Genomic DNA, 13,140 nt, shown 5'->3' on the forward strand with positions numbered 1-13,140 from the left:
TGAAATGGGGGGACTCCTGGGTGGCTCAGCAGTTCAGCATCTGCCCTTGGCTCAGGGGGTGATGCCGTAGTCTGGGATCGAATCCCACATCCGGCTCCCTGCATGGAGCCTGCCTCTCTCATGAATAAATAAAATCTTAAAAAGAATATATTTGTAAAAAATAAAAAATACATATTTGTGAAATGATCTTCCTTTTCCACAGTTTAGGGGGAGGTGGCCGGCTGGGTCTCTGGGTGGATGCCCTGCTGTTTCTGAGCCATTTTCTGCTTGGTTTACCAGTTCCTTTCAAAAGATGCATCAGGACAGGAAGGAGGGGAGCTCTTCCACGACCTTGCGGGGCATCCCCACACATGCATGCTCCAGGCCCAGCTGCTTCACGCACCTCCTATGTTCCCAGCCAGGCCTGCCCTGTGTGGATCCTGCCGCCTGGTTCCCTTTCCACCCTTCACATGCAGCCTGCATTGCCTCCTCTGGGAAGTCTGCTCTGACTGCAGACCAACCTGAGCCACCACCCTGAAACCCTCCTCATGCTGGGTGGGGATCAAGGCTGGGGCCACAGCTGTGGCAGCATCACACTGACTGCTGAGTGTCCAGGGAAACTCAGTGGGGTGGGGGTGGGGGTGGGGGAGTCAGCCCCTGGGCCCATCTAGCAACCTGAGGCAGGGACAAAGCAGCAGGGCTTTAATGTTGGGATGTCGTCCCACAAGGCACAAACACCCTCTCCAGGACCAAATAAATAACTCCACCGTCGCAGGAAGGCGAGGTCTGGGGAGGGGGGCGGCGTCTGAGCTCTCCCAGGGGTGGTGGGCAAGCAGGGCTGCAGTCTGAGGGGCCTCCTTGGGGGCGTGTAGCAGCCTCTGGAGCAGGTCTGGTCCCCAGAGCTGCTCATTCACTCTCTGAGTCGGAGTAATCAGCCACAAGAGAGGAGCTGAAGGTGCATGGCTGTGGTGTGTCCTGGGGGGTGGCTGCCTCCTGGGAGGAGCCTGGTGGGGACTGGGGCCTGTCCTGACATTTCCCCTCCTGCATTGGAGGCCCCCTGCTTTTGGGGGTCTCAGCTGTCTCTGCAGAGCAGTCTTGGGGGGATGTGGGCCCGTCCTGGGTGTTCCTCTCTGGCACCCATGGCTCCCCAGACATGGGGGTCTCTGTTGTGGGCTGGGGGCTCTCTGAGACCTCCCGGGATCTCCGCCGCACGATGCCCAGGTCCCCTACAGTGATGGGAGAGCTGGCCGGTGCAGATCGGCGGTTCTGGGCCAACTTCTTCAGGACACTTCCGGCTTTGCTGCTGCTGGTGGCAGGTCCCGGGGTAGAGGGGAACCAGGAGCGGCTGATGATCTCTGACCGCTTGAGTTTCTGCTTGTCCTCGTAGGCTGGGGGTTGGGAGGGAAGAGAGGGAAGGTTCAAAGCTGTTCTCTGCCTGGGCCTGGCACAGCCTCCGCAAGGCTAGGGGCCCCCATCTCTGCCCACCCAGTCCGCCATGCCCGCTAGCTCCCCACGCACAGTCCAGGGTGTGGAACTTGAGCAGGGCGGCCAGCCTGCGGTCGTCTTCCGTCTCAGGTACCAGTGGGATGGCCAGGCTTGCCTTAGCCTGCAGCGCCTGGTCCCTCTCTTCCTCCTCCTGCATGGCTTTTTTCTTTTCCTGTGTGGTGGGGGACAGGAAGGGGGGAAGGCATGGTGGGTGTCAAAGACCTGCCTCTTTCTTGCCCACTACCCCGGGGTGTGTCACTCCACTCAGCTTCCTCCTCTTCGAGCCTGTTTGAGGGAAGGGCCTCACACAGTGCCCAGGACACAGAAGTCACTCAGCAAATGCAAGATGCAAGTGTCATTCATACGTGTGCTGTTCAGTCCTCTGTTGGTTCATTCCATGAATATTTACACAATGGTCAGCTTGTACCAGGCTTTGTTCTAGACACTGGGGACGCAGCAGTGAGTAGACACAAACCCTTGCCCTCACAGAGCTGACATTCTAGTAGGTTAGAGAGACAGAGTAGTGAGGAGCAAAAGAACGCAGGGAAGGGGATAGGGAGTGAGTGAGGAGTTCAACTGTAAATGTGGTGCAGAAGGGAGGGAAGGGGCAGGCAAAGTCTCCCTGAAAAGGCCACATTTGAGAAAGGACATCTGAGTGAAGAAGTCAAGTGAGCATCTGGTGGAAAAACATTCCAAGGTAGAGGGAACAGCCTGTGCAAAGGCCCAGAAGCAAGTGTGCTTGGAGTGGTGGAGGAAGTGAGGAAGCCAGTATGGCTAAAACAGAGAGAGTGAGGGGAAGGTGGAGACAGTGGGGAAGGGGAAGGTGAATCATTTGGGCTGTGGGCCATGGAGAGGACTTTGGGTTCTATTTTAAGTAGGAACCATGGAGTGTTCTGAGCAGAGATGTGAAATGACTCAGGTATTCCCACGTGCCTCCTGGTGGCCACATGTGGAACAGATGAGGGGACGTGGGAGCCTGGAGACCAGGGCAGAGAGACTGTGCTGGTCCAGGCTGGAGATGATGGAGGCTGTGGGAGTGGTAGGACCCCAAAAATTTGCCAATGGGAGACAGGGATGAGGGGGAGTCAAGGTCGACTCCAGGTTTCGGGGCTTGAGTCCCTGCAAGGACAGAGATGCCTCCATTGCTGAGAAGGGGTGGCTTAGTGATGCACAGGGGCTTCTGGGGGTGTTAGGCTTGAGTGTCCTTAGATACCTCATGGGGAGATGCCCAGAAAGCAGGGGACACACAGCTCAGGGCACAGGCACAGCTGGAGGAATATGTTTTTGGTTATGAATAATTAGTGAGAAAACTAGCAGTTTTAGTCCTAATAATGACCACAGAATGATCAGAAAAGGAAGCAGGAAGGGACAGGAGCTGTGGGATGGTGACAGCTTGTGTTCCATGGGGGTAGCTGGGGAAGTTCCTGCCTGTCGAGAGTGGGCACAAGGCACAGGCACTCATATGACCCTGGGCCCCGACTCCCTGTGACGTGTGGCTCCACCGGGTATCTTTCAGAAGCCACTGCAGTCACTGACAGCAGTGTCCCTGGGGACAGGGGTCAGCGTTTGCACCTGGACCCTCAGTGACGCTCCATGCCAGGGCAAGTGTCTTGCTCAGGCATTCCTAAATATGCATGATTACTTTTATTTTTTTTCCTTTTTTTTTTTTAAGGTTTTATTTATTTAATCGAGAGAGACAGAGACAGAGACAGAGGGAGAAGCAGGCTCCATGCAGGGAGCCTGACATGGGACTCGATCCCCGGTCTCCAGGATCACACCCTGGGCTGTAGGCGGCGCTAAACCGCTGAGCCACCCGGGCTGCCCCCCACGATTACTTTTCATTGTAGGTGACTTTCCCTTTCAATTTTTGTTTTCTTTTAACCACAGGGCACTGCAGAGAGGGTTTTGGCAATTATGTAGGGGTGCGTTGATGATATCTGGACTTCATTTTGGGATGGTTGAGTGGACCTATGAGGTGTGTGTTAGGAGCTGAGCAGCAGAGGGGTGCCCGGTGAGCTGGGGCTCCCCAGGAGACAGAGGCTACTCCTGAGGTAGGGATGTGGTCAAACTGAGGCTCAGAGGGCCAGATGACCCACCTGCAGATAGGACATGGTGGGGAGAGGGCTGGCCCTGCATGCTGCCCCCCTTGTCAATGACCCCCTCTTCGAGGTCCTGACACTCCCCCCATGCCCTGCTCACCCGGAACCTCTTCCGTAGCATGCTATTGAGCGCGAAGTCATCCTTCCAGGCGCTCTGGGCCTCCTGGATGTGGCTCAGGGTGGGGAGGGCCTTCTTCAGTGTGCTCCGGTCGGCCTCGCCATGCTCCAGGCGGAACATGGCATCCGTCTCCAGCTTTTGCTTCTTCTCGTGCTCTGCAACAGCCAGAATGCGGCAGGGCTGGCAGGCTCCCGCTCGGGGCCGGGGTTGGCCTCGGGGCCCACCCTCCACGCTCACCTGTCGTCAGCACCTGCTCATTGTCCGCCATGTCCCAGCGCTCCTCCTTGCGCTGGGCGCCACTCACAATCACATAGTCACAGTTGGCGGGGTCCGTCTGCATCTCGATGTAGTTGACGCAGAGGTGGCATTTCATCCGGAACCTGGGTGGGCAGAGGGTGGAAGTCAGGACAGCATGGTAGCCCTGGTCCACCCGTCACCCCTGCTTCCTTCCCTTTGTGTGTGTGTCACTTGACAGGTGTTCACTGAGCACCAACGACACACCAAACTCTGTATCTGGGGTTATGGCTGTGGGTGAGACAGACTGTCCCGTCACCCCGGAACTGATATTCTATCTGTTCTCTGTTCATTTGTTCACTCATGTATTCAACATGTCCTGCTCTCTGTGGCAGGCTTGGCAGCAGCTGGGGACACAACAATGAAGAATGCCAGCCTGCTCTCGGGGGGACTGACATTCCAGCAGGGGCCATACTGGCAGCAAATGCACAAGTGACCACTGTCAGGTGGTGAGCGCTGCTTTGGAACAGGCCTGAGAGGTGGTGTTGGAGCAGAAACCCAAGGAGGGAAAGGGAGCCTTACAGATATCTGAGAAGAGAGTTCCAGGCTGAGAGCATCGAGGTCTTCCTGGGGTGTGTGAGGGACCTTGAGGGGGAGAGTGGGAGGAGGCGAGGACAGGGAGAGGACTGGGCAGAGTGTGCAAGGCCTGGTGGCCATGGGGAGGGCTCAGGAAGTGGGAGCCATGGAGTGTTCTAGACAAAGGGATGTGCACTGATTGACAGATTGGGGCCATTTCGAGGACAGGACTGAGGATGTGGCCATCAAGGAATGGCTGCCCATTCCACTCAGACTCCTTTGTGGCCCTCTCACCCTGCAGCTACCTGATGTGTCCCTCTGAGACACCCACCGGGCTGCCTATACCTGTAGATTGGGGTTGTGTAGTAATTGCCAACCTTCTTCTTTTCTGCATTGTAGCGAACACCTAGAAGGAGAGGGAGAAGATGGGGGCTCAGTGTCTTTTCCCTGGGTGGAGGGTGGACAAAGGGGTATTCCATCTCCCCAGAGGGGAGACACCTCTGGAGAGCCCTAAAACTCAATGTGGGAAAGAGCCGTGTGCACGCTTGATGACAGGTCCTCAAGCCACAGAGGAGGGTGGGCAGCAGGAGGGCCCAGGTTCAAATCCTGACTCCACCACATTCCAGCTACAAGACCTTAGGTTGGCTACTCTGGCCCTCTGGGCCTCAGTTTCCCCATTTGTTCAATAGGGATGACTACAATGCCTACCATGTAGCGCTGATATGAGGACCACAGGAGCTAACTACATATACAGATCACTTAGCACAGGGCCTGGGATGTGGCAAGTGCTCAAGGGTCAGCTTTTATTATTTACATCTGTGTTTTTTGTTTTTTCACTGATAGGTGATAGATACCCTTGATCTGTTTAATCATGCTCACTGGTGCTGTGGCCTGAGTTTTCCTTTCCTGGTGGCTACTTCAGTTCCTGGCCTTGAGGGTGACCTGCCTCTGGTGTCAGGCTGTGCCCTGCTTTCTGTCCCCTGAGGACCTGGTGGCCCCAGATGCCCCTGGCTGGGTCTGATCAGGGGGACCTACTGGTGGGGAGTGTGTGTGTGTGTGTGTGTGTGAGAGAGACTCATCCTCCTCAGCAGTGGGGTGGCCCAGCTCCTCCTTCCTGCTCTTCCATGGCCTCTGTGGGAGGGGCCCGACCATTGTGCCAAGAGCTACCACTCTGGTTTACAGAATGGGCTGCTGCCTGGGGCCAGGTGCTGCGTGAAGAGCTGAGTGTCCTTGGTGTCACGGAGTTGGAAATGGAAGTCAGGCGGGTCAAGTCACCTGCCTGAGTCTCAGAGCTGCCCACGGGACCCTATCTGTCTGTCTGTCCATCTGTGGCAGGCACAGGGGTCCAAACGCTAAAGGTAACAGCAGTTTGAGTTTATAAGCCTTCACGTGCTACATAATTTGTATGTTACACAGGTGGGAACTCATATCATCTGAATTTTATGGATGGGTAAACTAAGGCCCATAGAGACTAAGTCATCTGTTGTAGGTGACCCAGCTCAGGAAGTGGCAAAGCCAGGCCTCCTGACTGCTCTGCTGTGAGGTGTCCACAACCCACTAGTCACTGGGGGTGCCTGTCTCCTCTCTGATTTCTGATCAGGGGCCGGTGGTGGAGACAGCTTCTCACAGGCCCGGCAGTTAAGGGTTCACCATCTGCGGGGCTGAAAGGTCGGGGATGGGATGAGGAGCAGAAGGGCAGGTGAAGCTCACCCATGCCGATGTGGTTCTTGCAGCCTTCACACCAGATGTTATAAGGCATCTCAAACCTACACAAACAGAAAACGGTTTATTGGCGCCCATCTGCTTGGGCTCTCCCTGGATCTGCATGCCCGTGCCTCCAGCCACAGCCACGCTGCAAAGGGCATGTGCGTGGGGAGGATAGAGTGGTGGGCATTCTTACAGCCAGGCCAGTCCTGTCATCCTGCTCTCCCACGGGCTCACTCTATCGGGGTGAGTCTCCGCTGGTGCTGCCCCGCCTTCACGTCTCACTTATCAGCTACACAAACTAGAGTGGAGGAAGTGAGCTGAGGGGAGCAGTGGCCCAGCTAGAGTTTAGGAGAGGTGCTGTACTATTACTACCTTTCTTTTCTGTGGTTCTATTCGGGACATGTGATCTGGCTGTCCACGTGCAGGAGTGACAAAGCTTTTGTCTGAAAATACCATTAAGTGATGAATAGTGCGGTGAAGTAAAGACGCTCTCCATATGAGCCAAGGGCTCTGCAGAGTGGGAATGGGTGGTGTGCACAGGCCTGGTGGCGGAGCGTGGTGGGCTCTGGAGCTGGAGGTACGGGGTGGCGTGTTTCCAGGTGACTTTCAGTTCTGTGCTTCCTAAGGCGGGGACTCAGATCTTGATTCTTTTTCCACAGATGTTTTTGCCCCTTGTGATTGGCACTGGATCCTCTGCTCAGGCCCAGGTTGGACCGCAGAGACAGGTCAGAGTCCACGAAGCAGAGAGGGGCTTGTCCTTCTGAGGCAATGCAGGCTGGCTTCTGCTTCCTGTCGTGGCTGACCCACTGGGGCGTGGGCCACAAACAAAAGGGGAGCCCTGCAGGTAGGGCCACTGTCCTGGCTCAATGGCAGTCATGGCTGGGATTCTTTATCCTCTCTAAACCCGTGCCCTTTGCCCTGTGACTCTGCAATGCTGCCTGCCAAGAGGTGGGATAAATACCCTCCCAGCTCCCTGCAACATGACTGGCTTTGGGCAATCAGTGAGACAGAAGTGACAGTGTGCCGGCTCTGGGTCTTGGCCTCAAGGGTCCTTTCCTGCCTGTGCTCATTCTCTTCTGGAACCTGGGTGCTGCCATGTGAACCAGCCCGGGCTAGCCTACTGGAGGATGAGACACCTGTGGAGTGGAGTCCAGTCGTACCAGCCCAGCCAGTCCCTGGGGACCAGCCAGTCCCCAGGTGACCCTCGAACATGCCAGAGAGCCCAGCCTGGGTCGGCCAAGCCCAGGTACGGCCAAGCCCAAGTATGGCCAGCTGAGCTGCAGAACTGTGAACAGCACACAATACATGTTTATCATTTTGTTACATGGCAAAAGCTGACTGATACGGCAACTTCCTGATTTCTGGAATTAAGACCCTGCAACACTGGGCAAAATCAGGGGCACTGAATTCTCCCAAAGACCCATGCCAGGTAGCACAAAGTGCAGGGGTCCTCAGGTGGTGCCAGGGCCTTACCTGATGATGAGGATGCCTTGTGACAGCTTCCGAGCCCGCTCCCGTAGCGGGTGGCTGTTGTGGTAGCGGTTAAGAGAGCCATGCTGTCGGAAAGGACAAGGGAGCAGGTGAGCACAGCCATGCCAGCTCCCCCAGATTGAGAGGCCGCTTGCTCACGTCCTGTGGGGGTTGCTAACAGCAAACTGCAAGGCACTAAAGGTCTTGGGGCAACAAGTGGGGTTGGAATCAAAAATACAGAAGTCTGAATCTATGCTCTTCCATTTAGAATATGCGAGAGCTGAAAGAGCTTAGTGACCCTGGGGAGTGACATCACTTTTTGTTTGCTGAGCCTGGTGTCCCCCAACCGTCCACCAAGGACGGTGACTGTAATGGCCTCTGGTGATGGGGGGAAGACAAGGTGAGGGGGCAGCACTGGTCAGATTACTGGGTACTCCATGTGCCTCCTCTTGTTTTTTTCATTTCAATTTATTTATTTATTTTTAAAAAAGATTGTATTTGTTTATTCATGAGAGACAGAGAGTCAGAGACACAGGCAGAGGGAGAAGCAGGCTCCATGCAGGGAGCCCGAAGTTGGACTCGATCCCGGGCCTCCAGGGTCACGCCCTGGGCCGAAGGCAGTGCTAAACTGCTGAGCCATCCAGGCTGCCCTGTTTTTTTTTTCATTTTAAAGGTTATTTTGAGATTTTATTTTTAAGTCATCTCTATGCCCAGCATGGGGCTTGAACTCACAATTCTGAGATCAAGAGTCACAGCTCTACCTACTGAGTCAGCCAGGCGCCTGCATCATCTTGTTTTAACCCCTCCAGGCCCCTGGAATGTTGAGGCGTTTTTTTATTTCCCCCTTTTGACATATGAGGAAACTGTGGCACAGTGAGGCCAGTCATGTGCCCGGGACGTGTAGCTGGGATGCATCGCTTTGTTCCCAGGCCCTTACGGAGTACATATGGTGTGGGCCACAGAGTACGGAGTGCCACAGTGGTGAATGAGAAAGATGGACATCTCTGCCCTCAGGCAGATGTTCTAGATGGGGAGATGGGCAACATCCAAACAAATGAATGGCACATCAGGGAGTTACAGGGCGACAAATAAAAATAACATGCTAGGTGATGTGACAGAGAATGAGACAGTGGTCAGGGAGGCCCTCTGTGGGGAGAGATCCAAAGAAAGGCAGTGCCCACTGCCCTTACCTTTTCTGGACTGAAATCTGGAGGGTAGTACTTGTTTACACCTTTCCTTTCACCCTGGGAAGGAGAAGAGAGAGGTGACTCAGAGAGGATGTCCTGGAGGAGACCCTGTCGCCCAGCCTTGCAGGGTGGGACCCAGATGAGGGAGCCTGGGGGACATCCTAGAGAGGCCCTAGGCTCAGAGGGTCTGAATGGGGACAGAGATTTGGGGACTGGAAAACCACTGTTGTCACTCTGGAAAACTCCATGAGAATCAGACTCTCCTGAAGCAACGGCTTTCAGTGTTTTGGGGACTATGACAGACAGTAAGATGCATTTAACACCTGCCACTGCAAATGCACACATAATAGAGCTGAAACATGGCACAGGTTTCATGAAAGAATGCTCACCCTAGCTGTGAGAGTCTTGGTTTTTATTTATTTATGTTTTAAAGATTTTATTATTTATTAGCGAGCAAGAGACAGAGTGGGCATGAGCAGTGGGGAGAGGGGCAGAGGAAAAGGGAGAAGCAGGCTCTCCACCTAGCAGGGAGCCCGATGTGGGAGCTGGATCCCAGGACCCCGGGATCATGACCTGAGCTGAAGGCAGACACTTAACCACCTGAGCCACCGAGGTACCCTGGGTCTTGCTTTTTCAATGCTGGCAGCCACCCAATAAACTGAAATAATGACCCACCAAAGGAGTGGGTCTCAGACTTGGCTGAATGTTATATCCACCTGAGGAGTCTCTAAAACACTGATGCCTGGGCCCCACCCCCAGAAGTTCCCCTGACAGGGTCTGCTCTGGGGTGTGGTGCCTGGACTTTTAAAAGGCATTGTGCAAAACAGGTGTTTGAACAAATCCTTGTGCATGCGTCTTCATGGCAGCACTAGTCACAACAGCCAGATGGTGGAAACAGCTCAAGTGTTCACGAGTGGATGAACAGATACACAGAATATAGCAGATCCAGCCGGGGGAATATTATTCAGTAATAACATGGAATGGAGTTCTGATGCCTGCTACAAGTTGGATGAACCTCAGTGGAAGAAGGAACCCACAAAAGGCCATGTATTGTATGAGTCCACTTATATGGAATGTCCCCAACAGGCAAGTCCATGTAGGCAGGAAGCAGGTTGGTGGCTGCCAGGGGCCGCGGGAGAGGAGCTGGGGAGTGACCACTCGAGGGGACAGGATTTCCTTTTTGGGACGATGGAAATGCTTTGGAGCTAGATAGAAGTGCTGGCTGTGCCACACTTAGTATGAAAATACTAAGTGTCATTAAATCGCACACTCTCCAACAGTTAATGAATTTCACTTCCTTAAAAAAAAGAAAAGAAAAAAGCTGCCTAGGTGATTTTAGCACATGGCAAAGTTTGAGAACCACTGCACCAAAAAGATCATGATCCAGAGTTTGGAAATACCACCTATCAGGTTGGGGGTGGGGAGGGGTGGGGGGAAGGGCTCCTTCCCTGACACAGACCAGAAGAGAAACCCAATAAGCACAACGCTGTCCACTTACCATCTTGGGAGTTGCCTACCGGTCCTCTCCTTCAACACGGCTGGACTGAAAAGACGGTAAGACACGGACTGTGCAATGTTAACTACCCTGGCCAGTCCTGCCCTCCTGGGCAGCCTGGTGGAGGGGCCACGGCTTTCCGGTGAAGATTCCGTGGGCTATGTGCGGTGGCAGCGGCTCAGACGATCCTCCCAAGAGCGGTGTTTGTCTGTTTAGAAAGACAGTATCCTCTTCACTCTCCATCCAACATATATCTCATCTTTCTGCAGCCCTCATTATCTCTTACCTGGACCAGCACAGCTGCCTCCTCCCTGGTCTCCTGGCTTGCCCTTGACTGCCACGCTCGGTTTTCTCCACAGGAACCAGGAAGAGATCTTAAAATATAAATCTGAAATACTGTTCTGCCTAAACCCCTCCATTGATTGCCATTGGTTTGAGAAACAAGTCCAGCCCCTCCCCATAGACTGTGGGGCCCCCACCTGCCTCTCCAAGCCCGCCTCTTACCCCTCTCCCTCTCCCTCACTCTGTTCCAGTCATGTTGGCTCCCTGGATGCGTTCAAAGGCTCGGCAGGTGCAGGCCAACTGCCTGAATGCTCTTCCACCAGCTGTCTGTTCTTTGTCACTGGTCTCAGCTCAAACATCATCTCTGTCAGAGGCCTCATTTGACTACCCGATCTAGTCACTTCTTCCCTGGGGTTCCTATCACACTGTGTCAGCTGACTTGTCTACAGTCTGACTCCTCCGCCAGGTCACGCTGTGCTGTATCTCCAGCACCTGGGATAGTGCCTAGCCCCTGATAAATGCTGACTGCACAAACCACTCATAACTGATTAAAGTTTCCTAAGAATTAGTGCAGGTGACACAGGTATCAAATGCAAGTCTCCTTAAGCTGGGAGTGGGCGACCTCCCTCCTCTTGTATGTTTGGAGGAGAGACTTTCAGGTCAAACAAAAGGAAGTTCTACTTGACACCAAAGAGAGACGCTACGAGACACTGAAGTATATTCTAGAATGGAGACTGGCAGATTTTCTCTATCAGGGACCAGAGAGTAAATATTTCTGGCTATGGGGACCAAACTGTCTCTGTCCCAATGACTCTACTCTGTTGTCATAGGTAGAAAGCAGCTGCAGGCAATATGTGAGCGTTGGCTGCATTTCATCAAAACTTTATTTATGGGCACTGAAATTTGAATTTCACATGGTTCTCACCTGTCACAAAATATTATACTTGTTTTTGTTTTTTTCCAACCATTTATAAAGTCAAAACCATTCTCAGCTGGCAGGCTGTACAAAATCAGGCAGTTGCCTGGTTCTGACCTGTGGGGGTGGCCTGCTGGCTCCCTGTGCTGGAGTCAGGAAGCATCTAATGGTTTCTGCCAACTTAGCTGTGCACTCTCTACCAATTACTGAGCGCCAGGTGTGTACCCAGTCTAACATCACTGCCTCGTTCGCTCTGTATTATGTTACTATGATCTCTAGTTGATGAACGAGAACACGGGGGTTCAAGCAACTCCCTCAGGGTCAGAGGCAAGCTGAGGTGCAAAGCTCCAGATGTAAACGTTCCGCCATGACCTTGAACATCTCTTTACCTCAGATCCTCCATTTTTAAAGTATGCCCCTGGACCAGATTTTCCCAAGGTCGTTTCCAACCTAAAAACGGTTTTGCTAACGAACGAAACAGCTAAGTGCCTACTTAGGCTCTGGGGCACAGTTCCCTGGGCCTGCATCCCAGCTCCATTCCTTCCTAACTGGGCGACTTCAGCCAGCGTCTGAGCTTCCCTGAACTTGTATTTCCTCACCTGTAAAGAGTATATGTTGGCAACAGGACTTCCTGGGGTTGCTGGGAATGAAATAAGACATTGGGAAGTGTTCGCAGGGCACCCCATTTACAGGAGCTGGGGCTCTTACAGGGGTCTTACCAGCCCAGTGACTGGCACTGGTGTGGGGCTATAGGATGAATGTACAGAAATCTCTAGTCCTTGGTGTCAGGAGTAATGATAAATCCCACTGGCTTAGGGCATCGTGCTCGGTTTGCAACGTGACTGCTTGCCAGCGTTTTGACTTTGGCAAAGCATATCTCTCTGAGCCTCAGTTCTCTCATCTATAAAGAGGGTTTATAAAAGTATCAATCTGATAAGGTTGTCGTCAAAACTCAGTGAGCTGAAGCACAGTCCAGCGCCCGACGCAGAGTTAATTATCTCTCATGCTAGACCGTTTTACAAGCATTAAAATCTTCACCATAATCCAATTAGGTAGGGGCTCACCAGTCCCATTTTTCAGATAAGAAAGCCCAAGGGCCCTTCAGGCATAATATGGCCCGGGGGCGGGGGGGGGGGTGCGCTGGGACTGAGGTCGCGGCTGGGGCCGGGGGATTCCAATCAGGGGTCGCGGCTGGGACGGGAGCCGGCTCCGGACATGGGCCCACAGCCGCAGAGCCCCGCGGCCCTCAGCGAACTCGTCCCCCATCGGGCCGCTCCGAGGTCGGGGGAAGCAACGACCAGACCCCGGGCCCTCTGCGGGCCTCACCGCCCCTCCGCCCGCGCGTACTTACCTGCCCTCCTCCTGACGTCACGCCGTGCCAGTGCCCGGAAGTGAGGGCCGGGCGCGCAAGGGGGCGTGGCGCACTCGGCGCGAACGTGGACGCTGGCGCGAGGCGGAGCTAAGCGGCACCGCTGCGCTGATTTGATTGGCTGAATGCCAAAAGGAGTAGACCAATCCGGGCTTTGTCTTCCCAACTGTGGGGCGGCCCCGCGCCTCCCAGGCCCCGCCCACCCCGCCCGGCCCAATCCCAG

General features: G+C 54.2%; 1 protein-coding gene across 4 annotated transcripts; it reads right to left on the reverse strand.

Moving 5' to 3' along the window:
* Positions 1–666: 666 nt before the first annotated feature.
* Positions 667–12,989, reverse strand: YJU2B (YJU2 splicing factor homolog B). Of its 4 annotated transcripts, none has more exons than XM_077859708.1 (11): positions 12,900–12,954; positions 10,637–10,701; positions 10,354–10,558; positions 8,859–8,912; positions 7,672–7,754; positions 6,202–6,257; positions 4,837–4,897; positions 3,919–4,061; positions 3,664–3,836; positions 1,498–1,636; positions 667–1,367 (listed from the first exon to the last, which is right to left on the reverse strand). In XM_077859708.1, the coding sequence occupies exons 3-11, from the start codon at positions 10,354–10,356 to the stop codon at positions 886–888; spliced, it is 1,194 nt and encodes a 397-aa protein (XP_077715834.1). In that variant the 5' UTR covers positions 10,357–10,558; positions 10,637–10,701; positions 12,900–12,954; the 3' UTR covers positions 667–885. The 4 variants fall into 4 exon arrangements, with proteins under 4 accessions (XP_077715834.1, XP_077715833.1, XP_077715835.1 ...); XM_077859707.1 differs by having other exon boundaries at positions 10,637–10,724; positions 12,900–12,951; XM_077859709.1 differs by lacking the exon at positions 10,637–10,701 and having other exon boundaries at positions 12,900–12,989.
* Between the last annotated feature and the right edge of the window lie 151 nt (positions 12,990–13,140).

The sequence above is a fragment of the Canis aureus genome, chromosome 19, assembly GCF_053574225.1.
Source record: "Canis aureus isolate CA01 chromosome 19, VMU_Caureus_v.1.0, whole genome shotgun sequence".
Lineage (NCBI taxonomy): Eukaryota > Metazoa > Chordata > Mammalia > Carnivora > Canidae > Canis > Canis aureus.